Below are 27,782 nucleotides of genomic sequence, written 5' to 3'. Positions count from 1 at the left end.
TCTGAAGCTGCATTTTTCAGACAAGTATGTTGGCTTGTTTAACGTTTACTCATGTGAGATGTTCGATCTTAGCTTTGCCTGGCGTGTTGTTTTGTTATGCTTTCTGTTTTGTTACTTTTCCAGACAGCTCGCTCTGTGCTTTTGTTTGAGTTTGTAGCTGTGTGTATGTGTTTTGTTTTGTTTTTCTTTAAGATTTTAAATTTTATTTATTTGACAGAGAGACAGCCAGCGAGGGAGGGAACACAGGCAGGGGGAGTGGGAGAGGAAGAAGCAGGCTCCCAGTGGAGGAGCCCGATGTGGGGCTCGATCCCAGGACTCTGGGATCACGCCCTGAGCCAAGGCAGATGCTCAACGACTGCGCCACCCGGGCGCCCTTGTGTATGGGTTTTGATCATTTGGAAGGTTTGCATTTTTGTCCTCGGTTCCTGTGATTATAATGATAATGTTACTTGATGTCTTTAATCATCTATTTCTTTAGATTGTTGACTCCCTACTATATTTCTTTCTTTTCTCCCTTTTCCTAATCACCAGATTTTAGTTGATTATATATTTTTCTTAGTATGTTCCTTTGTAGGAAGATGTGTAATTTGAGCTCTATTATTTATTAGCTCGAAATATTTTTACCTCTCATTATAGAGGTGAAAATCCTATTTACACGAAATCCCATTTCCCCTTTCCTCCCACTTTTTGTTTTATCGTTTTAAAATTGTGAGGCTTTATAACATTTACGTTCTCTTGTGTAACCCTAAGCTCCTCATCTACCGTCTCCTTTGTCGGACACTTAATTGAGTGCATCCGTTTTGCAGCCACTTTCCCATACCTCTCGCCTATGGCGATTTATTTTCAGCTTTGTGCTTAGACGAGGAGGTTTTGAATGAATGAGAACGAAGGGATTGGAACGTTTCTACCCCCTATCCTATTAGAACGCAGTGGACTCCCGAAGACGGTCTTTGCAGCCTTTGGACCATTTCTCCTCCTCACCATCTGGGGTCACTGCCAGGCTCTCCCGAGTCTGATCTTTCACAAACTCGGGCCACTGCGACCCCTCATGGCCGGAGAGAAGGACGCCGGCGGAGGGGAGGTGCGGTGCGGTCCTCCTGCCGGCAGAGGGCGGAGCGGCGGAGCGGCCAGCGGCGCAGGCGCAAGCGTGCCTCTCTTCCGGCCGCACGCGTTCCCTGACCCCGCGCCGCCGCGCGCCCTGCGGACTCCGCGTAGGGGTTGGCGCCGGTTCGGGTCTTGCGGTCGCGGGCTTACGCCGACTGCGCCCAGCCCGCCGTCTCCGCGGCGCTTCGGCCCCGGTGCGCCGCCGCGGCTCATGGGGAGAGTCGGCCGGGCGGGCCGGGTAAGTGACGCCGGAGGCGGCGTCCTGACGGGCGGCCTGGCGGGGAGCCGGGGCGGGAGCGCCTCCCTGGGCGGCGCTGGACGCGAGGCCGCGGCTTTAGGCCGCGCCGCCAGGGGGGCGAGAGGTCCCGGGCCGGCCCCCGGGAGCCGCCGACGCCCTCGGTCTCCAGGCTGCGGGCCCCCGGCCCCGGCTGCGGCCGACCCGCCGTGTTTCCCCTCGCGCCCGCCGCCTTCCTCCTTTATTTGTCTCGGGTCACCGGGCCCTTGAGCTCTTCCTGTCTTCTTCCTATTCTTCCCTTTCCCATCTGTGTGTTTCCTCTCTCGGATCCGAGCACGTTGTGGTGGTGTTTTTTTTTTTTGTTTTGTTTTCTTTTTCTTTTCCCCTCTCCGTCGGTCCTGTTTTGAAAAAGTTGTTCGGTCCCTAGACCCTGGTAGCCAGGCTTGTGTCACCTGTGGCCCAGCACACTTGGTCCCTCTCCAGCGCCCCGGGAGCGGAGAGGAGGGGAGCCGCTTCCTTCTCGGGCCGCGGGACGGGGAATTCCGGATGTCGACGTCTCTCAAAGGCGTAGGTTTACCTAGACAGGTGATGGAAGACAGAACTGCGGCGTTCCTCGGTCCCTGTCCTTGTGGAGCGGTGTTGTAGCCTTGAGGCTCCATCCCCAAACGTGTTCCCGGAGCATTTCCCCTTCCCCGGACCTTGTGTCCTGAGCAGCAGATGCAAGATAATTAAGATTGGGTTCCTATTCACAGGGAGTTTGGTTTCTAGGGAAACAGGCATTAAAAATCCATGCCTGAGTTGATCCAGAGGCTTCCCAGAGGGGGTGATGCTTATAACTGAGTCTGGGAGGTGTTTTGTTAGGTGTGCAAGAGGGGGGAAAGTCTCCCTGCCGAGGAAAGAAGTGTAAAGGTAGCAGAGGAGAAGCACCATAGTGCGTCCTGGAAACTGCAGGTAGGGTAGTTTTGAGGAGGGGGTAGTCGGGTGGGCTCCAGATAGTTCTTTGAGAAGGCGGTAGAGGAGAGATGCAGAAGGTCCTTACTGCTAGAGCCAAGCCTAGGGATGGAAAATAGCGTGTCCTCGAGAAGTGCAGAGTTCTGCATATACTCCCGTGAGCACTGTGTCTCCTGGCAACAGGTGGAGTTTGTAAAGGATGCACCTCAGTTTCCACACATTGAGGGGATAAAGGTCACCGCCATTTTTACTGTAATAGAGATATTCGAGGAATAGGGGCTAATGCATTAGTAGCTTAAGCAGATGGTGTGTTTTAGAATTTTATTAAGAGACGTGCTGCCTCCTGTACAGCTTAGAAGGAGTAGGTTGTGAGACAAGAATATAACAAGGTGTGATAAACGTGTAATCAGTGGAAAGCTGTTGTGTTGGTGGTTTTGTGATAACTAAAGATAGCCTTTATGGAAAATAAGAATTTGGGGGGAATTGGTGTGTTCCCAACTGTGAATGTATAGAGTGGATTTCTTTTTTTACCTGGTTCGTTTTAAATTACCTTCAGGGAACAGATGACCAGGGCTAGTGACCCCCCAAGTCTGTCATAACAGTGAATAGTGAAGGACGTTTTGTTACACACCCATACTTCAGGTGACTCTCCTGGACTTCGTTGAGTACACCCTAGCCTAAGAAGGGACGTGACCAGGGTGTCAGAGGTGAAGATACAGGGGGAAAAATGTTTTCGTTCTTTAGAAGGTTGTAAATTTTACACGGGGCAGATGCCTTTTATTGCTCAATAGCTGTATTTTTTGTGAACATCAACGTGCACCGCCCCTCGTAGTTCCCGTCCTTTTCCTTACGGTCTGTATATACTTCCCATGTTCCTTAGGCTTCCTTTTTGCTTTATGATACATGAGTATCTACTTAGCGATTTAAAAAAAAAACAGGTCTCTTATCATGCTGCTGCTTTAGGTGTTCAGAACTCAGACTTTAGTTGTATGGTGGTGGTCATTTTTCTCCCATTATGGTGTACAACTTAAAATTCAGCACACTTATGTCAAATACCACTTACAGTAAGTTATGTCCTTAAAAAGCAGATCTGAGGATCTTACTGTTTCATAATGTGATTTAAGTAGGTGCACTTGATAACATTTAGAAAATATTAATGAAGTGCTTACAGTGTTCAAAGCATTGTGTTCAGCTGGAGATACAAAGATGAAGACAAAAACAGCCCTTACTCCTTAAGAGGCTTGTAATAGAGGAAGAGACAGGCGTGTCAACCAGGAGGCAGCGTAACCTGTCGAAGTTGCAGCTCCGAGTGTGTTCAGGGGAAACAAGTTGAGGACGGAGAGTTTTATATGGGGGTGGCAGTCACCGAAGGCTTCAGAGATGCGCTTGAGAGATGAGATAGGTGGGCTGCTTCTGAGAAGACTTGTTCCATGTTCTTTTTCTATTACTTGCACGTTTAAAAAAATACTTTGCCAGCTTAGGTAGAATTTTAAGAAGTCATCATTCTTCTGGCAGAACCATGTTACTGTGTTTCTTCTTAAGAAAAAAAAAATGGCGTCTACGTGAAAGATGCGTTGATCAAAGCATGGTGTTACCATGAAAAAATAGCAGGTATTTTAAAGTTCTAAAAGTCACGTGTCTGCGTTTGCATTTGACCTGGCTTAAAGTGTATCCAAATGTTAGAAAGCGCTAGTTTTTATTACCTGGCACTAGACTTCATGAAATAAATGTGTTCTGTCATTTAAGTAACATCTCAGCAGTAATTAGGTTACGTTCATGTGCTGGCAGTCTTGTCAATGCTGTCACATTTCAGTGACTGCAGTGGGGAGAATGAATGAATCAACTCTGGTATATTAGAAGCGCTTCAAACAGCTAAAATTAAAATGTGCACACCTTTTAAGGAAATCACATTATATAAAAGGAGGATAGTAAGGAATTAATGGGACTGGGATTCAGGGTGCTGCCCACCCCTGGGCTGGGAAATCACTTAAATGGGATTGGGGGGGGGCATCGGGGTTGAATGTGGTTTTTTGGTCCAGATTCTGACTCTTGTGGTAAATTCACTGGTGCTGTAGTGTTACAGTAATTAAAAGCAGGCCATACGTGTGTGGATGGATAATGAGTGTGTCATTCCTGTGATTAATCCAGTTTTGTGAATTTGAAGTTCCGTTCAAGCGAGAAAAGTGAAGAAAGCTCTTCCTCAGTTACTGTGACGTGCAGATCTGATCTATAAGCTCTGTGTTACAGAAAACCAGCAGATGCTGGTAAGATGACATCAGTTTCTAATATTTGAAGTGTGTTTTTGAAGGTTTTGAGAACAGAAACAGGGAGGTTTAAATGAACATAAGGTTTTGCTGCATAGTGGTTTTCGAAGCTTGGAGAGGGAGGCAAATCAAATGGAATTGTCAACAGACCGTCTTCGTTTTGGAAGTGGACTCACTGTAGGTATGGCCCCGTGGGACCTCATTAATTCCGCCATGAAATCTTTGCTGAATACTGGATTCTTGGATGGAAGAACTCTGGTGAAGGAAGAGATCCTCTATACTGTTTGACTTCCTTTTAACCCCCGAATTTGGGGAAGTATTTCCATGAAAGTTAACTCTTCTTTGTAGGGAGATGTACTAGTGTTAATTAGACAGCAGCCTGTTCCCTCACGCCCTCTCCCCCGGTGCTGCTTCTCCCTTCCTTTTACCTATTCTTTTCTGTTTGTGTGTGGTAACTGTACGGAACACACAATTTGGGATTGAACCATTTTAAGTGTATGGGACCATGGCAGTAAGTACATACGCATCCTACAGCCATTAGCACCGTCTTTCTCCAGGCCCTTTTGCCTGGAACCTCAGCCATTGTGTCGTTTCACTGCTGATTCATGTGGCTACACCGACTTTACTTAATTATTAATACCTCAGCAAACGTTAATTTATTAAATTCCCACCCTGTGCCAGAAATTGGAGATGCACAAATGGATAAGCTAATCTTTTCCCTATAGTTCAGTGGTCATTGGGTTAGCCTGTTTCCGTTGGCACGAACGTATTTGTAAATACCCTTTCAATGAGGTTCTTAAGTTTCTCATGAAGAGCTACTGGGAGAAGCGGAGTTTGGGTTGCAAACAGATTTTGGTAGTTTATCTTTGCTTATAATTTCCTAGAAAGCTTCATTGTTTATCTTTGTTTCCCAGAATGTGTTAATCTTCCCTTGCTTTTATGAGAATAAAGAGAAAACAAATGAACCCATAGTTTAACTACAGTTTGGTTTAGTGAGTAGTTGAATGAAGAGAGCCCACACGGTTAAACTAGGTTAGATGAAAGGTGCATGGTCGTTTTTGAAGTAGTTTGAGAATCACAGCAGTAAGCTGGACATTCAGTGTTGTTTTTCTTTGCTGTTGCTCTGAGTTCTTCAGATGAAATTTAAAGTTTCAGGACCTGTATTTAGATAAGAAGGATGAGTTCTGAATACCATGTGGGCTCTGAGGAAGGTGCTTGAAAGCCTCTGCAGCTTTTTGGTGCGTTGCCCTTCCTTCTGGGCACTCATCATTGGCCAGAAATTTCTGAAAAGATGGCTTGGGAGGGGGGTGTGCAAATAGAGCATTAACTGTGCAGTTGGCCCACCTTCCTATTCAGCTCTGGGTCAGACGTGATCGTAGTCTGGGGGGAGTGCAGTGAACTCAACAAACTGGATCTAGGTTTTCGTGGACTTTTCCCGTAGTGTGGATTAAAATGGGTTCTGAGGTGGACGCCAGGGGGCTTTCCTTACTGTTTCTTTGTTGCCTCAGTGACTCTAGCTTAACGTGACAATGGGTTGCCAAGTTCCTGAATAAAAGGTTCACTTTGTCTGGAGCTGCAGGCAGTGGGCATTTATTTCCCTGTTGGATATGCTGTCTAGGAATCTCTTTGTTCCTGCTATCAGCTGAGCGGGTGAGTTGTCGCAGAAGCCTCACTGAGGAGAACATGCAAGCGTCCCTCGAGTTTTAGGTGATTCATTAGAGCAGTCAGCCACCCATACCTGGGCTCTCCTTTATCCTCCCTGTTTCAGTACTACCTTGGGGGCCTTTCATGTAGAAGTCAAACCTGAGAGCTTTTAAGTAATCTGAAGGTTGGAATATTAAGGAATAGAAGAAACGGAAGAGCAGCAACAGTTGCGTGGGGCCCTGACTTCCCGGCTCAGAGCTGCTCTGCTTAGAACCAGACCACCTCTTCTTGGGGGGTAATGTTGGTACCCGCCCCTGTTGTCCGCACCCCACACAGAGCGGAACCAAGGTCAGCCAGGATGTTGCGGTGGCAGGGTCTTAGAATACCAGTGCTAGAAGGGCAGAGAAGTAAGCATATACCAGAGAGAAGTTTTTGCCCTGAGTCAGACACAACCGGTCGGGGGATTAAATATTTTCCTTCTCGTTTATATTACCTTCTCTTCCTGAGAGACAGACACAGGCGAAACAGGATTTGTTTCACAGTTTCTATGGCAAAGTGCTGTCTGGACCTAGGAACTGACAGATTTTTTGGAATGTGTCCATAAATCAGAAACTACCTATGCTAAGTATTTTGCAGTTTCAGGATTTCAGTCAATTTTTTTTCCTCTTTCCATCTGTGAGAAAGAGATTGATTTTTTATTTTTATATTTTTTTATTTTATTCTGTTGTGGTTTCACCCCGAATGTTGAGTCTTTTAAAAAGGTGACAGTAGGGATTTAGTGACAAGAGTTGTGGTGTTCCCATGACTAGGTTTGAAATGGGTCTTCCCACCATGACCTTGGGCAGATTTAGCTCCCAAAGTCCCAGTTCTGTAGCAGGCTCAGCTTCAGTGGTAGCCTCTAGTAGGTCCTCCAGCAGATACTGCATTTACTATCAGCCTGGCTTGATAAGGCTTCCTAAGGGTGAACTCTGCTGTTTTTGTTGTTGTCTTGCATTCCTCGGTTCTATAAGGATATTATGTATTAATCATTTATATGTAGATTATTGCTTATCTTTGTAGTCAATGTTATTAGAGATTACAGATTTCAACTTGATGGAATATGAAGGAAGTCAGGGTATTTATGATTTACCTCCCTACTCTCCTCAATAACCAATCATAATTTATGAAAATACAGCATCCATGATACCATTTCTGTTTTTTTTTTTTTATTTCTAGGCATATGTTTAGATTTCTTCTTTATAAAAGGTAGCTAATAGTGCTAAATCAACCTGGTAATGGGTTGTTGTAAGGTTTCTACTTTTGTTGTTGAGACAGAAAAGAATTTTTAAAACTTGGATACATACAGGGGTACTTGGGTGGCTCAGTTGTCAAGTGTCTCTGCCTTCAGCTCAGGTCATGATCCCAGGGTCCTGGGACTGAGCCCCACATCAGGCTCCCTGCTTGGCGGGGAACCTGATTGTCCCTCTCCCACTCCCCCTGCTTGTGTCCCCCGCTGTCAAATAAATAAATAAAATCTTTAAAAAAAAGAAAATTGGGTATGTATAATAATAGTATATAATTATTAATCATTATATGCAATAGCACAGAATGATTTCACTCATGAATTACTTGGCCACATGATCTTCGAGGTAGAAAAATTAATTGTTCAAGTTTATTTGTAAACTCATACGCAGATCCAGTGTCCTGTGTTAGAAGGGGCAGTGATTGGCTGGATGAGGTGCTCTCTTCCAGTACCTTTGACCTCTACAATTCCATGATACTGAGTTATTTTAACGTGAAAAGATGTGAAATCCTTCTTGTATGTTGGGTTCTTTAACCCATCCCCCTTGCCTTTCAGCATTAAACTGGAAAGATGTCCCTGTACGATGACCTGGGAGTAGAGACCAGTGATTCAAAAACAGAAGGCTGGTCCAAAAACTTCAAACTTCTGCAGTCTCAGCTTCAGGTCAAGAAGGCAGCTCTCACACAAGCCAAGGTAAGATACGCCCGCGGTGAGGAAGCGCAAATCTACGAAGCAGGATCCGCCTGAGGAGCACAGGTGCTCTGGGTTCAGCTTGCTCTTCTGCCTGTTCATCACATATGTGGGGTGCAGCAGTTCTGTGCAGAGAGGCTCTGGCTGCGGGCAGTAAGGAGTTTAAGTGATCGTGCTTCTCCGGGTCCTGGGAATAGAACTGGTTCAGGGAATCGGAATGGAGAAGAAGCAGGACTGTCCGTTTCCAGCAGTGACACTGGTTTTCAGGCTTCAGTGTGTCTGAGGTTGGCTGAAGATTTGGTTGAAATGTTGCTTCATTAGCTATATTCCTGGCTGGGGCCTGGGAGTCTGCTGTGTTCGTTGTAGGTGGTTTGGAAGCAGCATGTGGAGGAGTGAGGCTGTGCAGGAATTAATAATTTGTATGCCTTAGTGAGGGGTCAGGTTGCTTCTGAACGTGTCAGGCATATGTAGTCCGGGAGTGATTGGTTTTGTTCCTGTTGTATACACGTTGGGCACTGGCACCAGCTTTGAAATTGAACAACATAACGACATTAAGAACATACTATCAAATACTTGTAGGAATGAGAACGGTATCTGGTCTGCTTGTTGTTTTAGGGCCCTTATGTTTTAGAGCATATAACCCAGTGGAGACTGTATCCTCCTAAATGGGGTGAATATTGTCCTAATGGGGTGAAAACTGTGCTCTTTTCATGTGTGGAGCACAGATACACAGTATACATAGTGTAAATGTAAGTGTAACCTGGTAATGGGAGCACAGATACACAGTATACATAGTCTATCTGGGGTGAAGTTTTTTGGGCGGTGGGGGGATGTATGAAAAAGTTTCTTGAGGGGGGAAGCAGTAATGAAACAAGTTAACAAAACCTGCCTTAGAGAAACCTGCCTTAGAGATGTATTGAAATATTTACTGATAAAATGTTTGAATTTAGGGAATTGGCTTTAAAATAATCCATTATGGGGCAGGGGAGGTGAGGAGGCACCCGGAACACAATTGCCCGTAGGTTGGTAGCTGGTGACACTGGGCCTTAGAGATTTAAGGATTCGTGAATCTGTTCTCTTTACATTTCGTGTTTAGAATTTTACATCATAAACATTTTTTTTCAAGTTGGAATTATTTTTCTTTTCCTTTACTAGTAGGTGCTTCTGTTGAAGTGCTTACACGTGAGTGCTCAGTGCTGTGAAAGGTTTTTAGGGTTAGGATACCCACAGGTAAATCAACAGTGTCTGAAAATTTTAGTTTGTTTTGTCGATTCTGTTCATCAGGGTTTTTGTCTTTTTCAAATTCATCATGACGAGATTTAAATTTTTTTTATGTCAGTGTTTTTAAAGAGACAAAATTTTGTTTTAAAACAAGCTTTCACCCCACTTGAAGGGAAGATTAGCAAAACAAGTCTTGTTTTTCCTTTTAATTTTTTAAAATTGGTTTATTTTTTAAATCTTTTGAATTTCATGTAACTTTTGCTTTGCACACGAGATTTAGGAATACGGTTTTGTATTCCAGTGCCAGTACCATTTTATGTATTATTCTTCAAGGCCTAACATTCCCTTTTGTAAAATGGCTCTGGCTGTGAGGAGCAATCTCATCCTTAATAACATAAATTCAGTTAAACTTTAAGTGGGTGTAATTAGTGGACAGTCGCAGGTCAATGGGAGATAACAAAATAGAAAAGCAGAAGTCAAAATATGCTAGATATATACAGATGAAAAACTGGGCTAATTCTTCAGTTACTGGTGTAAATATTGTCAGCTTCGTGATTATTTGCAGCCAAATTTTAAAAATCCTAACTAATTTGTTTCTTCCTGTTCAGTGTAACTTCAGGATCACTTTCTCTATCCAGTCAGTGCATATTTATATCCTGTAGGTTAAAAACTAGCTTATATAAAATATGATTGAGAAAATACTTTCAAAAATATATTAAAAAGTTAAATAAAATTTGTTCATGTACTGATTTTTCTGTACTATTATTTTACTCACATGAGAAAGAGTGAGATTTTTTTTTATGAAGTCTGGACTCTTGGACATCCTCTTTAGTACCTGCTACAGTCTGCTTAATTTACACTTATCAGGTTTTCATTTCTCCAGTACAGTAATTTCAGCTCCTAGGACATCTCATGAGATTTCAAATAGGTTTTTAAAAGATAGGTCAGAATAAAAAGTGGCTGTGAAATCATTTCTGCTACTTTCTAATATCTTTTTGAGGTTACTGTGTGAAGTTAGTATTTTGGTTTTTTTTTTTGAAGGGAAGTGAAGGTACGTTGCATTGATTCTCTTAGGTTTAATTGACTAGGTCGGCCTAACCAAATCTGTAAAGGTGTTTGGTAGAGAAAACTTTACCTACAACTGAAAGATGGAGCTGTGGTCTCATTTGTGGAATAAAAGAAAAATACATGATTCTGATAACCTCCTCCATTGTCCTCTCAACTGGTGTTCACTTAGTGGATTGGATATTTAATGATTGGATTAAATTTGTTTCCTTAACATTATAAGCACTGTTAAACTCAAGAGGATGGTGGTTTATTTTGAGCCTTTTGTAGTAATAACAATGAAAACGTATAACATTTTAAATTGCAAAGGGGGAATTAAACCTTTGTGACCACAAGACCAGATGGTCCTCACTAGGCGCATGTGATGTTCGCACTGCTGCCAGACAGCCTGACCCCGCATGTGCGCGGTGATGCCAAATGGAGCACAGCACCGCACCCGTGAAGTACTCGGCTTCCAGGAGTTACAGGGCGTGGGGGAGTAAGTGAAACTGGACCACCAGGAGGTTACCAGACAGGTCTAGAACGTGCAGCATTTGACAGGCGTCGGGGAAAAGAGAAGGAGACAGATGCTGTGCTGGTGATGATGACAACAGCAGGGAAAGGAGTCTCTTCTAAATTGAGAGATTTCACAATCTGATGCATTGTGGAACTTTGGTATGATTCTGGTTCAGAATAAAATCAGCCATTTAGGCGTCATTTTAGGGGACAGTTTAGAAAATCTGAGTATGAATTGGGTAGGAAATGATACAGGGGATTATTGATGTTATTAGGTATGGTAATAGTACTGTGCTTATGTAAGAGAACGTCTGTAACATGAGGGGATTAAGGGAAGGTGTCTTGAGTCTCCAGCTTCCTCTCAGATGGTTCAGTGTAAGATATAGTGTACGGTAAAGAAAATGTGCTAACATGGAAACAGTGGTTCCTGGTACATGAATGAGTATTGTAAAGTTTTTTCTGTAGGTTCATAATAAAACAGGTAGGAGTTTAGATTCTACTGGGAGGGAAAAACTCCTAATCCACAAGTATCTTTCACTCAGCATGTAAAAACATACCTGTTCCTGGTGAAAGACTCCCACTAGTCCAAGTGTGTTGTGTTGTTACAGGTTTGCCCTCCTGTGCTCAGAGGGAAAAATCAGTGTTAGAGCTTTTTTCGTGTATTATTTTATATGCATATTTAAATAAAAGAGACCAAGCTTACTGTAAACATTTTATAAAATTAGAGGAAATTTGTGTTGTTAAAAAAAGGCTACAAAAACTGGTATATGGTTATGGTAATAATTGAATTAAAAGCTGTTGTTTTAAGATTGTTTTTCTCAGATTTGAAAGATTGTTATAAACAGTATGAGTTTTAATTTGAAGCTTCAGTGTACTTCTTTTGTTTTTCCATGATTTTAGAGCCAGAGAACGAAACAGAGTACAGTACTTGCCCCAGTAATCGACCTAAAGCGAGGTGGCTCTTCAGACGACCGGCAGATCGTGGACACCCCCCCACACGTCGCAGCTGGCCTGAAGGTAAGTCACAGCCCCGCCTGACAGGCTCTCCTGTTTCCTGTGCGTGTCCTCTGAGCCTGGTCCCCTCGGTGGGTCTTTGTAGGCTAGCCAGTGTCCTTTTCAACTTAATTGTAAAAATTAGTATTGAAAATAAAATAGTGCATTATAGAAAAATCAAAAACTGGAGATATGCAGAAAGGAAGACAGTAGGACATCAGTCCTATCCTCTGGAAGTCAGAAACTTTATATTTTGGAATATCTTACCATTCTCTGCCTCCTCTACTGTTCTGTGACTTGCTTTTCTCACTTTATATATGGTGACCGTTTGTGTTAAAAAGTGTAGGACTGTACGATCATTGTACTTCCTCACATGAGTGTACTATAATTTATTTAGTTCACTTAAAGCTGGATATATAGGTTGTTTCTGACTTCCGCTGTCATAAGGAATGTTAGTGCTTACTGTCTTATTGTGGGTGAAAACAGAGAAAAGGTTTAAATTCTACCAGCCTAACCTTTATTATCTCAGCGATTTTATATAATCTTAAAAACAAAGAAACAGACATGGTCATCTCTGTAAATAGGTTAGTGAGGATGAGGATACGGATAACTGAGAATCATAGTTCAAACGATACAAAATGAGGGATAAATGAATTCAGTGTAAACTGTGGTTAAAATCACACCCACCCTTCAGGTAACATTCATCCTTCTACAGATGGCAGTCAAGTAATATGAGTTTAAACAACACCGTGCACACAAATTGCTTGATGAGGAATGACCAAAAGGTTAGTAAATAGGATATGCTATTATTGCTGTTTCTTAGCAAGGTCCTCTTCCCACCCGCCACCCCCACACCTATCAGAAAGAACCCAAATCAATCTGAGACGCAGTCCCAGAGGCATGCCCCTGCCCTTCTTTATTTAGTTTTAGTCAAAACTGTTCTGAGTTGGAATCTCCTCCCCTAATTTGCTTTTATTCTGAGATTTCTTGGCCAGAAGAACTGGTGTTGGTCCTGCAGGCTGATGGTCTGTCGAGGAGGAAAGGCATCCCCCCGTGGAGATGTTTCTGGGGGTTCTCCGTCATTTAACATTCTTTCCCACAGATTATCTACCTAATTCTCCCTGACTGCATCTAATCACAAACTGGTTCACTGTCTTCTGTTGCTGTGTCTTGACCCTACAGTTCCCCACAACATATGAGTGTTGTAGTTTTACCTACCCTCCCGGCTTTGGGGTATTAACATTGTAATTTTTAAAAATTGAACAGATTGCTTTACTCTTTGTAGCATTTAGAGATGATGGCTCATTGTTCCACTCAGCAGGGTTTATACAGTAAAAGTTGTTTACTTCCAGATTTTGAAATGACAAAGGATTAACCTTGATATTGACAATTGGTTCTGTCAGAAACTCTGTGGTGATAGTATTATATAAATTAAGTAGCTGATTATTAGTTTCTCTCCTGTCTTAATAATAACTGAGAGGAAGTCTTGGTTCATGTGCCTTTGTGTTGTCTTTTATATGAATACAAATTCATAACTACCCTTTGGGAACCTTTCCTTAAATAGATTTGTATAAACTTTCCAGCGTTCAGGCCTGGGAGCTGACTATAGCTGTTTTTCTAATTCTTATATTCATTGGCAATCATGTTTCTTGATTTTTAGTTCTAAGAAAGCATTGAAATGTTTGTTTTACAATGGCAAAACATCAGACGGAACGGTGTAATGTAGGAGTTGTCGGATTTAGATCCTGTATCAGACTCAGTTCCTGGAATGCAGCCTACCTGGAAAGGGATGTGTGTTCCAGAGCGTTTCAGAGAGCCTAAGAGAATGCTTTCTGCCTTTTATTGTGAAGTCTTAATATATCATGTTTCCATGTAAGCAGAATCTAAAATTAGTCTATTAAATGACTGACCACAAGAATGATTGTTACTCATGGATTGTTTGTTTTTAAGTTTTCATAGAGACATATTAAAACAGAAGTATTCATTGTTTATTATAAGTAGTCAAATTTATTGCTTGAAATTTTAGCTGGTGGCAGCTCGTTTAGGACTTCCAGGAAGATGCCCCAGGGTATTTATGGAATCAATACTAAGCTGAGAGGTGAAACTCTTGGTTCAGCTGCTACATAGCTAGGTGTGTGGCCGTGTCAGGTCACTAACCCTCCTTAGGGGCTCCTTGTCTGTAAAACAAAGGTGACAGATAGGTAGTCTGTAAAGCCCCTTCTAACGCTCATATTCTTTGACCTTAATTCTGTGAATAAAATTCTAAAACATGAGGATGATACATAGTTTGGCATTTTTACCTTCCTCAGGATCCTGTTCCCAGTGGATTTTCTGCAGGAGAAGTTTTGATTCCTTTAGCTGATGAATATGATCCCATGTTTCCTAATGATTATGAGAAAGTAGTGAAGCGCCAAAGAGAAGAACGACAGAGGCAGCGGGAGCTGGAAAGACAAAAAGAAATAGAAGAGAGAGAAAAGTAAGGCTCTGGATTCGAGCATATTTTACATTTGAAATATTCATTGTGATATTAATGAACGAACCTTAGTGCTCTCTGTAAGGCTGAAGTTAGTTTTGGGTGAAGTTAGTTTTCATGGTTGATCTAAGCAGTCATCAGAAGGAATCAATTTGTTTTTAAGAATTTGTACAGGCATACCTCATTTTATTGTGCTTTGCAGATGCAGTATTTTTTACAAATTAAAAGTTTGTGGTGGGGCGCCTGGGTGGCTCATTTGGTTGAACATCTGACTCTTGGTTTCAGCTCAGGTCATGATTTCAGGGTCGTGAGATGGAGCCCTCCTTCGGGCTCCACACTCAACGCGGAGTCTGCTTGAGATTCTCTCTCGTGCTCTCCCCCCTCCTCAAATAAATACATAAATCTTTAAAAACAAAGTTTGTGGCAGCTCTCTATGGAGCAAGTCTACCAGCACTATTTTTTCTTTCTCTCTTTTTTTTTTTAAAGATTATTTGAGAGAGAGAGAGCGTGCACGTGAGTGGGAGAAGGGGCAGAGGGAGGAGGAGAGAATCCTCACGCAGAGTCCATGCTGAGTGCATAGCCTGACACAGGGCCCCGTCTCACAACCCTGAGATCACAACCTGAGCTGAAGGCGTGAGTCGGATGCCCTACCGACTGAGACACGCAGGTGCCCCTCAGTGCCATTTTTCTAACAGCATTTGGTCTCCTCATGTCTCTGTATCACTTGGTAATCCTCCCAATATTTCAAACCCTTTCATTATTATTTGTTTTGGTGATCTATGGTCAGTGATTATGACTTGCTGAAAGCTCAGAGGATGGTTAGCATTTTTTAGATTTATTTTGAATTAAGGTATATACATTGTTTTTTAAGGCAGAGTGCTGTTACATACTTAATATTCTACAATGTGGTATAAACATACCTTTCCTATGGGAAACCAACAACTCCATTTGGTTCCCTTTATTGCAATATTGCTTTACTGCAGTGTTCTGGAACCAAAGCAGCAATATCGCCAAAGTGTGCCTGTGGTAGTTCTAGCAGGAAAACAAATGCTAGAGCAGATTTCATGTCTGGATGCAGAGAACTTGAAGTATACATTTTGGGTGAATTGTTAGAAAAGTAACTTGAAAATATGAAGTTAAATAATAGGTTTTTTCCTATTCTACTAAAGTCATAACTATTGAAAATGCTTAAAATGTTATGGGCACCTGGCTGGTTCAGTCGGTAGAGCGTGCGACTCTTGATCTCAGGGTCATGAGTTCAAGCCCCATGTTGGGCAATAGAGCTTACTTTAAAAAATTAAATAAAATATTTAAAATGTTTTAACTGATTTTGAGCCAAATGGAATTTTGAAAAGCTTATATACATCTTTTATTTATATTTTTTAAAGGTACGGGTAAAAAGGATTTATTTGTATTTCTTATTTTGAAAAGATTGAATGTTAATTATTTAATAGTTATATAAAATATTTATATACTTTTTCTCATTTTTGAATCATTTCATGAAGTGAAAGCACGTTCTAGAGAATCAAAATTATTGAAGTATTACCTGTGTTGATATGCTTTAAAATCAAAAGAGGTAAACATCAAGGAAACTTTTTTCGTGCTACTTATATTCATGTGCCTGTTAAATTTGTTCAATTTTTTTTTGGATTTTTCTCACTTCACTTACTTTTGCTACTTTAGTCTTCAACCAGTTATTTGCCCATGTGCCCCCTCCACCCCCCAAAATTAATAGTTTAGTGGAAAGAGAGGATTTGAATGAATGTTTTCTAGCCAAGAGCAAGTCAAGGTGACATCCTTGGGTTCATGTCTTCAAATTGGTTCATCTGCACTGAATATTTGGTTCCTTTGTTATCACAGGAGGCGTAAGGACAGACATGAATCTAGTGGGTTTTCAAGGCGACCAGATCCAGATTCTGATGAAGATGAAGATTACGAGCGAGAGAGGCGGAAAAGAAGTAAGGCGTGGAACGTATCTGTCAAGTCACGTTTCAAACATGACGACATTCTACTGTTTACTTTTCACGTTCAACTTGATAAATAGTTCAGTCAACAGTGATTTGGGTAGTTTTCTCTCTGGAATCCCAGCAGTCCATGTTTGCATGACAGTTTTAACCTATATCGTGTTTTCACGTGTCTTCTCCTTTGAGCTTCTCGATCACTTTCTCACATGTGTTGCTTGGAGACTTCGGGGATACCTTCTTAAGTACGTACCACAGTTTCCTTACCCACAGCACAATCACATTGACCTCCTCTCTGTAGCCGGCTGCGAATTTGTTCGGCACTGAACAGAGAGTCAAGGCACTCGTTTCCACAGTGTTTGCCACTAATATGCATGAGTTTGAGGAAATCCCTTAGCTTCCCTGGACGTTGGTTTCTTTCAGGGTCTATGGAGAGCAGGGAGACAAGGATTTGAGCCAGGTACTTCATGAGGCTCCTTCCTTCTCTAAAATTTCACAAACTCAGTTGTACTTGGGTTGAATTCTTTGTGATCTCTAGGTAGCTAAGTGTTCATTCTTGAGAGAATGGGATACGTCTTACACTTTAATTGCTGGGATTTCCTTGGTTTAGCTGACCAGTTTGATTGACAGGCTGAGATTTATTTAAGTGAGAAATTTAAATCTACTTAAGTCTGCTAGATACCAGGTACTGTTCCAATAAGCACTTTCTACTTTATCTACTTTACATTATTTTCTACTGTATATCACACAACTTGAAGTAGGAGCTGTGATTATCCCCATTTTAAGGTGAGAAATCTAAGGCACAGAGGGAATAAATGCTTAAATAATATAGGTCCACTGTTCAGCTTATCCAAGATCTTCATGTGACCGAAGACCTGTGTGGTCATCTTTAACATGAGACCTAAGAATAATGTTACCATAAAGCTGCAGTATATTTCCACATACATGAGCTCGGTTGTATGACCAGCAGTTTGGCAAGCCCGGTGTTCCCCAGCGTACAGCCAGAGCTGCTTTAGGGTTCCATTTAAAATTTAAAATACCAATTGAGTTGGAAAGGAACAAGTCCGTAATAATTTAGAATTCTTAATCTTTCAGTGCAGATATGAATTAAATGTATTTATAGGATGCTCACTGTATACAACAACAAAAAACCAAGGTCACAGATACAGAGAGAACCGATTGGCAGTTGCTAGAGATGGGGGTGGGAGGAGGGCAAAATGGGTAAAGGGGATGGAAAGGTACAAACTTCCAGTTATAAAATAAATAAATCATGAGGATGTGACGTACAGCATAGTTGCAGTTAATAAAACTATACTGCGTATTTCGGAGTTGTTAAGAGAGTGGATCTTAAAACTCCTCATTAAAAGAAAAAAACATTTGTAACTGTGTATGATAGATGTTAACTAGACTTGTGGTGGTGATCACTTCACAGTATACACAGATAGCAGATCATTATGTCGTACACCTGAAATGAATAAGTCATATGTCAGTTACACCTCAATTAAAAGAAATACTACGTGCTGAGCGCTGTCAGGTGCTATGTCATCTTTCTAACGGAGAGGAGAGTTAACATTGAGCGCGCTCTGTCAGGCTTTATGTTAGACATTCCATATCCATTATCTCACTAATTAACAAATGTTAATTAACTTGTTTTAGAATCCAGTGTGTAGGTTGAATATTTGTCTTACCTTTCCAGCTTATAGATCGGCTGCCCTTTGGATAAGGAGCTGTGCTTTTTCTATATTAAGGACATTGTTTTTTTAATGTTAACAAGAGCCATACAGCCTAGTATTAGGAAAATAATGGCATTATATTCATTTTGCACGCTGCTCTTAACAGATCAATGTTCACATTTTAAACAGATTAGTAGCAGATTTCCAGTAATCACCTGAATTTTTTATACTGGACTCAGAGCTGATTTTTTCAGAATCAGTCAGTAATCACCTTAGGTCTTAATGACAAGGTAAAACAATGATAGTAGGTATTTCAGAAGAAACATGAATTTTATTCAGGTTCCTGTTTCTCCGTAAGAATGTTGTCCGGTCTGGCCGTGCTCATCGTGAAGCACGTACACTAGCTTTAGAGGAGTTGCTTTTGTGAAACCGTACATATGCTGGTGCAGCGGGGTTTGTAGTCGGTTTTTTTAAGTTTACATTGTATCGTTTTGATTGTTTCTTTGGTGATTAAGTTGTAATACATATGTTAGGGCTTGTATCTAATGAAAAATTTCTTATGTCCTCCATGCGTGTTCTCCCTCCGGTGGCTGGGTAGCAGGTGGAGTCTGTTTTGGTTGGTTGTGTCGTCTTGCCCAGGAAACAGGAGCAGGAACGGCGACAGCACAGGAGCCCGAAGTACCCACATTGCCGAATAGGTGTTTAGCTCCAGTGGTTGCTGCCCTGGAAAGGAGTGTGCCGGATCGTGGGGGGAGCTTTGGCGCCACGGGCAGCTGGGTTTTATTTTGTCTCTGCCTGTTAATTCCTCTCATCCTCTTCTAATCTGAAAAATGGAAGCAGTAAGACCTCCTGCCGAGGTTAAACCTAAATGAAATAACACGTATGAAAACGCCTCACAGGCACCAGACCCTCAGGGGAGTTAAGTTATTGTTCTCTGAGTAACTGCTAGTTCTCTGGGCTGTGTCCTTTCACCTTGCGATTCACTCATTAACTGCCTTCTGGGGCTCTTGAATGACTGCTGTGAAAAAGATAATTTTGTCCGCCTGTGTTTTGCCCATTTTCTATGTTTTTAATCCTAGGCTCAGAGATGAATTCCTAAATGTTAGCAGGAGGGATGAGGTGGCTGGTAGTTTCCTCCCCCGTCCCTCGGAGAAGGGGTGCGGTCAGCACAGGGGTCAGCATAGGTCTCGAGGCGCGGGGGCGTCCCCTCCTCTAATGTTGGATTCCTGTCTTGCAGGTATGGGCGGAGCTGCCATTGCGCCACCCACTTCTCTTGTAGAGAAAGACAAAGAGTGTACGTATCTGTTTCTTGTCAGTTGTTATTCTGATCCACATCTTGGGCCCAGTCAGGGGAAGTCTTAGCTGGAATCAGCCGGCTCTTCTGAGTGTAAATGGTAATGGCCCGAAAACCCATCCTCTGGCTCCACCACTAAGGCCAAGGGGGAGACCGCCCTTCCGCCCCTGTGCTTTAGAAGTTTTCACGCCAGGCCGAGGCTTGGATTTTATACAGTGAGATTTCTTTTCTTTTCTTTTTTCTTTTCTTTTCTTTTCCTTTCCTTTCCTTTCCTTTCCTTTCCTTTCCTTTCCTTTCCTTTCCTTTCCTTTCCTTTCCTTTTCAGTAATTTGTTTTATTTTCTCTAACATTTCACAGTTGGAGTAGGTTAAAACCAATGTATAGCTCAGTGTATGGTTTTCATACTCTGTGGTTCAGAGGCTGTTAAATTCATGACCTTCCACAAGGGGGCAGTGCCTTCCTTGATGAGATTTTTCTGCAATTAGTTTCTATTTCCTTAAATGTGTTGTGTATATTTACTTAGATTGCCAAAACATGCTCACTGTTTCTTCTCCCAGTGGTCAATTCTAGAATATTTGGGTTGGAATTGGACTTAGATACAGCTCTAGATAATTTTTGTATCCTCTGGGTTGGATCACGCCTAAACTATCCCAAGAAAATATGATCATCCTAGTGCTTTTTAATACCTGTTGCCCAATTTATGTTATTTTTTTAAGGGGATAATTCAAAAGATACTGTTAAATACCTTTTATGTGAAAATAGCTGGCAAACGTAAGCCCCAATTGACTAGTCTCTGGGAGTGGGGCCTGAGCATTTAGATCTTTTTAAAGTTTCCCTATTCACTGGTCTGGTATATGGTCCCTAATCTCAAAGGCCTTTATTGTTTGCTAGGCTAACGAGGTAGTAAGATTAGAGTCTTAACACAGGTGTACAAAATGCTGTGGGCATCAAGAGAGAGTTCAGTTGGGTCTACCTGGAATACAGAGAACATCTTAAAGTTTTAGACACAGATTGTCATTTAAGAGCACTTTAAAGGGAGAATGACATTTCAGTAAGATGTGAAAAAAAAGACATTTGAGGAGATAAAAACAGGAGGAGCAAAGCGGGAATCAGGAAAATAGTGTTCTGCCTCTGATTTTTAAAAATGACATGTAGTGGCTGTAAGATTGATTTGTTTTTTTCTTACTCCTTGTAGGTGACTGATCTGTGTATATCTAGTTCAGAATTCTTTTGTAGTATTTTGGTAAACCTGTTTTATTTTTATCCAATAGTACCCCGAGATTTCCCTTATGAAGAGGATTCAAGACCTCGCTCCCAGTCTTCCAAAGCTGCTATCCCTCCCCCAGTATACGAGGAACAAGACAGACCCAGATCTCCGACTGGCCCTGGCAACTCCTTCCTTGCCAACATGGGGTAATGCTTCCGAATGCTCTCATCTCAGCAAGAGTAGGAAGGACGAGACTCGGTGTGAAGTGTTGCCAGCCTTGTCCATAGATGCAGCTTTCGTGGGGAAGTGAGGGCTCTCGGGTTTCTGGGAGACACTTGGTGTGTTCAGTCACATGGCGTCCTTCTTAAGAACCAGTGCTTGAGTCACGTGGAGGACGTTCCAGCCTGACGCTGTCAGGTTTTGTACCAACAGAAAGCTTTCTGATGTAAGGTTTGAATGATTTGGATACTGAACATTACATTCTATGGGTAGGAACCGTTTCTTATAATTACTTACATTGAGTTTCATAACATTTGCAAACAAAATAGCACTTATGAATTAGAGCTGACATATGCTACATCCAAAGGGTGAAGGACATTTTTTTCTTAATAAGATGAACCATTTGCTTTAAGGTCATAGTTCTGCACTTTGGGTTTAAAACACTTAGTTGTTCTAACTATAATTAGAAATTTGTTTGCCGGCATATAAAATTCAGTTTTAAGGTTGACTTTCAGGTGGGGCTTTTGGATTTGTGTGGGGTTTTTTTGACCCTCACTGGATTTGGCCTGCATTTTGGTTTAAAGAATGTTTTACGGTGTTGTCTCTGTGTGTCTCATGCTACGAGGAGCTGTCCAGTGAGGCAGCATTCCACTAAGGCCTGTAGTCTGCCTATGGACAGAGCTGCGGTGACTGCAGCAGTGACACTGCGGTGCCGTCCCTTGTGTGCACGTGCTTTGGTTCTGAGAGCCCTTGGAGAGAGGACAAGGCCGTGCGAGCACGTGGCTGGGCTTTTGTTGGTGTCCATCTCCTTGACCTGTGCTGCTTTCTGTGGTGTAATTGGTGGCTATTAAATTACTTGAGGATGAATACAATTTAAAATGCAGTTCCTTATAAGAACTAGGATGATCAGTAGGGGAAGAAAGGGATAAAGAAAGGGGGGGTAATCAGAAGGGGGAATGAAACATGAGAGACTATGGACTATGAGAAACAAACTGAGGGCCTCAGAGGGGAGGGGGGTGGGGGAATGGGATAGGCCGGTGATGGGTAGTAAGGAGGGCACGTATTGCATGGTCCACTGGGTGTTATACGCAAATAATGAATCATCGAGCCTTACACCGGAAACCGGGGATGTACTGTATGGTGACTAACATAATATAATAAAAAATCATTAAAAAAAAAAAAAAAACACTTCGATTTAAAAAATAAATAAAATAAAATGCAGTTCCTCGGGCACAGTAGTCTCCTCTCGGGTGCTCGGAAACCACACAAGCAGCGTAGATGGAGAACATTTCCACTCTTGCCCTAGAATGTGTGCTGGAGGGTGGACAGACATGAAGGCTGGTTTTTGTTCTATTGAATTCCCTCTTGAACAGGGATTAAATGTTCACCATATACCCCAGGAAGGTCGAGGGTGGCGTAGCTCAGCTGTCCTCAGGCCTCTCTGCTCTAGATTGGCTTGTTCAGATGGAATTTGTAAGGAAATTACATATGGGAAACAGCGTATGTGTGCTGTTACTTGAAGCAGGGTTTTGTGATTCAAGCCCTAAATAGTAGTGGTTGCTGGGGGGCCCCCTGGAGACCTGTGAGGCACCTCCAAGTGCAGTTTGAATGCTAAGAACTAAAGAAGGAGCTGTGGGCTAGGAATCAAGAGCTGTAGGTTCCAGTTTCACTTTATCATTAGCACCTTTGAAAGAATTTCTGAAGTGGGTGTCTTGCTTTGCTCCTAGTCAACGTTAAGCTGATCAGCTAATCTGGGCCTCAGTGTATCTTCCCATCTGTTAAATGGATGATCTCTAAGAGTTCTTTGATTTGTCATCGGAAACTCTACTATTTAGAAAAATGTGATCCTCTTCATAATGTGAAATGTATGCTTGTTTTTTGACAGGCACACTTGTCAATAAGCCGTGGTCATAAACTGTATAGCAGTGCTGACTCTGGAGCACACAAGACATCTAGTGTTTTCTAACAGGGGTACTGGGAGAATTTTGTAGGAAACGGGTATTTCCCTTACCTCAGAGATAATCTTGGGATGTCCAGGATTTCAGCGTTAGCTTTTTCCATTCTTTTCATCCTGAACTTCCCCACAACTTCTAGCAAGTGGCCTTTTGGTAATTATATGTGAGCACATCGAAGCCCATGTGGGATTTACACTTTCTGTTTTTAAGAAGGCGATTGCTGTGATATGAAATTGGTCTGTGCTCTAGCTGGTGACTTCAAGTCCAAGAGATCATCCTCTTTTCCTTCCTTCCAGTGGCACAGTAGCACATAAAATCATGCAGAAGTACGGCTTCCGGGAAGGCCAGGGTCTTGGGAAGCACGAGCAGGGGCTGAGCACAGCACTGTCAGTGGAGAAGACAAGCAAGCGAGGAGGCAAGATCATTGTGGGTGATGCCACAGAAAAAGGTGGGTCTCCTCCACAAGCGGGCCTTCCAGGGTGGGAGCAGGGCGAGGTGCGGTCCAGCGTGGGAGCACCGGCCCTCTCTAGAGTAGAACAAGAATTTGGGCTGAGGATGCATTCCAGTCTGTGTTATGGACACACAGACTCCAGAGGCTCATCTATTTGTTTAGAACAGATCTAGAGATAGGAAGGTTCGTGGGAGAAAATACGAGAGACTGGCAGAAAATAAATAGCACTCAAAGAAGTGGTTTCATGCCTACTTCTACTAGGCAAAGACCTTGTTAAATTGGTAAAGTCATAGTGACGTTTTTAGAGCGTGAAAGACAGAGCCACATACAGTATGTCCGTGATTGTATCGGTGTATTTCCATCCTGTAAGAGTTCTTTACTTTTTTCTTTTTCCTGCCCTTTCATTTTAAGTATGATTTCTCATTTTCTTACAGATTGATTGCTCTGTGAGATCTAATGTTACACGGTCTGTTGATAGATGATGCCTACTTGGTGTTTTATTTTCATTTGATTATTCTGTGCTGAAGGCATATTGGAATGAGACAAACATAGCTTCACATTTTAAGCAAAATTGAGTTTATTTTGAATATCTTAGTTTAGCTCCCTTTCCTAAAGAAAGACGAAAACTTTGCTGGCAGCCCTGTCAACACATAGCCTGAGGAAGCAGCTGGTCAGCCTGACAGGCTGGACCCGCAGATCAGCAGTCGCCCTGATTTGTGGGGGTATAGGAAGTTAGTCAGCCAGTGGCTGCCTAATTCACTGCTTATTACGTTGGGCTAGTGACCTCTGGCCACACTGCCTGTGCCCATACTCTGACCTGTAAGGTTTGTGGTCTGTGGTCTGTCAGCTGTGTGAACTGAGGAGGTGAATGAAGCAAAAATTGCAGGTAATTGGAGAAGCTGAAAACTTATAGAAATTATGGTAAAAACCTACACCAAAGCAGAGCAGATATTTTCATCACAGATAAGGCTACATTTTTGCTCAGAGACTGGTTGCATAAATGGTTATAGATGACTCTAAGGACATAAATAGTGGGAAGTACTCTTGAAATTAGTCACTGTAACTCGGACTCAGTGTTCTAACATGCCTGCGTCTTAAATGTTTTGCTACAGATGCATCCAAGAAGTCAGATTCAAATCCATTAACTGAAATACTTAAGTGTCCTACCAAAGTGGTCCTCCTAAGGGTAAGCAGCAGAATTGAAGAAACCGGTTTTTCTGCCTTGATTTTTGCGTGTCACTCCACCCTGAGCTATCTTTGCGTGCTTTCAACCCTACTGGTACGGTAGCTTTTAAAGAAAACTGAAAATAATTTTTTTGGCAAATGATTTTCTGGATAGACTCTATCTAAGATTGATGTTTTAGATTGTTTTTCACTAATTTTTTTTTTTTTGCTAAATACAGTATTTAAGACCACAGTGAGTAATTGCTTTAAAATATTTGAAATCATTACAAGTTCAGCTGGGTTTATGTATCTTGGTGCTTACATAGATATTCTTGTGTCTCTGTGAAGCTTAATGTATGTGTGTGTGTCTTTATGTTTAGTGTTTCTCAGAAGAGTTACTTATTTCACCTGTTATTTTACAACATAAATGCATTCATGCATCTTCGCTCATTATTCACACCTGAAACACTTATTTTTGCCTCGAGCACTAGGTAAGCCATGTTTGACATGGCCATTTGTCCATGTAGGACATTCTTTTTCAACTTACACTCAAAGTAGAACATAATCTCAAAAAATTCTTTATCAATTAGATGAGTAAACGGAATAAGAGTATACATCTGTACTCTGTTATGTGCCGTGAGCTCATGATTTGCTTTAATTCAACATGTTAAAAACCATAAATACGTAATTTTATTTTGTTAAGAAATACCAACTTTGGGTACTACAAGGATGAACATTTTCATTGTTTCGTTTGGGATTGAGAACAGTTGCCATCATGAAAGAAAGTTATTTATTCATCTTGTTTATATATTTGTAAATTATACTTGAACGTCTTCATTTTTTTCATAGAACATGGTTGGCGCAGGAGAGGTAGATGAAGACTTGGAAGCAGAAACCAAGGAAGAGTGTGAAAAATATGGCAAAGTTGGAAAATGTGTGATATTTGAAGTAAGAGGGTTTTCTTTTGATGTGTGTAACCCAAGTTGTAACTGACAGATTACCAAACATTTTCTGCAAATAGAGACAAGGTGTGCTGTGAGTGTGTTGTTACCACGGAAAATGACAGGTGTTACTTAGTTACACTTCTGTTACTGGTTATAACAATTTTAAACATAAAGACAAGAAGGACTTCAAATTTCATTTGGTGAAGAAATAAAATGTTTCGTTTTATGATTGAGGTTTAGTTTGGTGATTCAAGACTGTCATGTGCTCAGTAGTTCAGTTAGTTGGACATGCCTTTGGTATCTTTCATTTGGCAAGTGTATATTTAGTGCCTCCCACATATATTTGGGAGACAGGAAACGTGGTCTGTGCTCCCAGTAATATGTTCAAAGAAACAACAAAACAAGCACATGTAAAAATAGGGAATATGCAGTTGCTAGACTCTAGTATTTGCTATAAATACAACAGTTGAGAAAAGGATTCGATCACAAAAAATAGAGCAAGCTTTGTGAACAGTATCAGATGTGGGCTGAGCTTGAAACACACGGGTAGGAATTGGGTAGGAGGAAAAGGTATCCTGATGGGGTCACAGCTTCTGGGAGACTAAGGAGGGCTACCAATGAACAGGGGTTGGGTGGGGGCGTGCTTACCTCGGTGGAACGGGGCCATGTTATGCAGGGCTTGCAGAGACCGACAGAGGAATTTAAGCGAATATGAGAGGCAGTTAGAACACAGATCTCTTCATCTTAAATTTCTGATCCCAGTGCTACTTCTGTTCTATTTCATGTTGTTTGTTGACCGCATAATGATTTGTTTAGGTGTCGGCTCGCATAGGACCTCTTCAGGGCCAGAGGCTGCCCAGCTTAGTTAGCTCTGTGTTGTCTGCACCTAACATGGTGTCTCTCATAAACGGACATTCAAAAAACAAAACAAAAACCCCCCAGACGTTAACAAGTTTTGGTGACGAACAAATCAGACTTATTTCCTTGGTATTTGACTCGTCTGTATATGATGATAGTTGCAGTACTTCCTCTGACAAAGATAATTAAGGAAGAAAACATATTCAATCGTATTTCAGTTGATAACTTCACCGATTACACTTTTCATTTCTTTCCCAGATTCCTGGTGCCCCTGATGATGAAGCAGTACGAATATTTTTAGAATTTGAGAGGGTCGAATCAGCAATTAAAGGTAAGCGGTAGAGCTAAATGTAAAGAATTTAAAAATGGAATTTGTGATCTTGATCCTTATAATTAACATGCTCTTGTAATGTCTTACAGGACACCTGTATTAACGGACACTCTTTCTGTTTGTCTTTTAGCTGTTGTTGATCTGAATGGGAGGTATTTTGGTGGACGGGTGGTAAAAGCATGTTTCTACAATTTGGATAAGTTCAGGGTCTTGGATTTGGCGGAACAAGTCTGATTTTAAGAGCTAGAGCACGCGTCATCTCCGATGGTCCTTAAGTGAGCTGCAGGCTGAGCAGAGAAGGAAAAGGCGTCAGCCGGCCTGTGTGGCTGCTGCGTACAGAGACTCTTGGAAGGACTTCTAAGATATATGTTGATTGATCCCTTTTTTATTTTGTGGTTTTTTAAATATAGTATAAAAATCCTTTAAAAAAAACAATCTGTGTGCCTCTCTGGTTGTTTCTCTTTTTTTATTACCACTTCTGAGGTGATAACATTTTTTGCTAGGATTTCATGATAATTCTCAAGTGCTTCAGTGATATAGCATTTCTTGCACTAAAAAATCTAGAAAGTTTTGGGATATGGGGTTGTATTGTTATCCTTTGTTTTTCTTTCTTTTTGATTAATTTTAATAAAACCTGCAAGTTACTAAACTGTAGCTTCATAAATTCTATAATAAAGCATCATCTTGGCAGTCTGCCAAAGGTGAAAATGTTTGCTTTCTCTAACAGAGAAGTTCTTATTGACTCCAATCATAGAAAACTCTTTGTGACGTGAGCTAAGGTTGAAGAATTGCGAACCTACCATGACTGTTTGGATAAATCATCTTTGGTGAAGTTAGACTGTGGGGTGTGTGGTGGGTGTAGGGGTAGATGGGTGTAAAAACCATGGATCTAGCACTTGTTTTCAGAGACTCACCTGTCGTCTCAGTGCAGGTCGGAAATGACATGTTGATTCTAGAATTCACAGGTACATTGTAAATGTATGTCCAGTTATATTTTGGAAATGGTGGCTCCTTGGGGGTCACGTTTCTACTGGCAAAATTCGCAGTAGTGTTAGTTCTCATATGTAATTTTTAAATTTATAAAATGTTTCCACATAAGCTACTTAACCTGTATTGCCAGTTGATAGAATTCTGGAATTGTGAAAAATTGTACCATTGAAATGTGGTATGTGTGGCTTAAAAATGTAGCAGGACCACACACACACAGAAAACAACAACCAGATGATACTACTCGGTACTGAGGTTCATTGCCAGCACGGGAAGTGTTTCCAGAATATACTGTGCCTGTGTTCTGTTCCTTGCTTGCCC

General features: G+C 41.7%; 1 protein-coding gene across 2 annotated transcripts; it reads left to right on the top strand.

Annotated features, from left to right (window-relative positions):
• The first annotated feature begins 1,155 nt into the window (after positions 1–1,155).
• Positions 1,156–27,195, top strand: RBM17 (RNA binding motif protein 17). Of its 2 annotated transcripts, XM_040645455.1 has the most exons (12): positions 1,157–1,342; positions 8,036–8,173; positions 11,852–11,968; positions 14,254–14,420; positions 16,278–16,375; positions 19,289–19,345; positions 20,617–20,758; positions 23,023–23,174; positions 24,290–24,363; positions 25,191–25,289; positions 26,402–26,474; positions 26,605–26,909. In XM_040645455.1, the coding sequence occupies exons 2-12, from the start codon at positions 8,051–8,053 to the stop codon at positions 26,706–26,708; spliced, it is 1,206 nt and encodes a 401-aa protein (XP_040501389.1). In that variant the 5' UTR covers positions 1,157–1,342; positions 8,036–8,050; the 3' UTR covers positions 26,709–26,909. The 2 variants fall into 2 exon arrangements, with proteins under 2 accessions (XP_040501390.1, XP_040501389.1); XM_040645456.1 differs by lacking the exon at positions 19,289–19,345 and having other exon boundaries at positions 1,156–1,342; positions 26,605–27,195.
• The last annotated feature ends 587 nt before the right edge of the window (positions 27,196–27,782 follow it).

The sequence above is a fragment of the Ursus maritimus genome, unplaced genomic scaffold (assembly GCF_017311325.1).
Source record: "Ursus maritimus isolate PB19 unplaced genomic scaffold, ASM1731132v1 scaffold_31, whole genome shotgun sequence".
Lineage (NCBI taxonomy): Eukaryota > Metazoa > Chordata > Mammalia > Carnivora > Ursidae > Ursus > Ursus maritimus.
Note: the sequence above shows the minus strand (reverse complement) of the source record. Positions and strands in the feature narration are given on the sequence as shown.

Coding starts and splice junctions, on each gene's coding strand:
- RBM17 (XM_040645455.1), top strand. CDS start 8,051: ATGTCCCTGTACGATGACCTGGGAGTAGAGACCAGTGATTCAAAAACA. Junction 20,759..23,022: donor TCCTTCCTTGCCAACATGGG/GTAATGCTTCCG, acceptor CCTTCCTTCCAG/TGGCACAGTAGCACATAAAA. Junction 24,364..25,190: donor CCAAAGTGGTCCTCCTAAGG/GTAAGCAGCAGA, acceptor TTTTTTTCATAG/AACATGGTTGGCGCAGGAGA.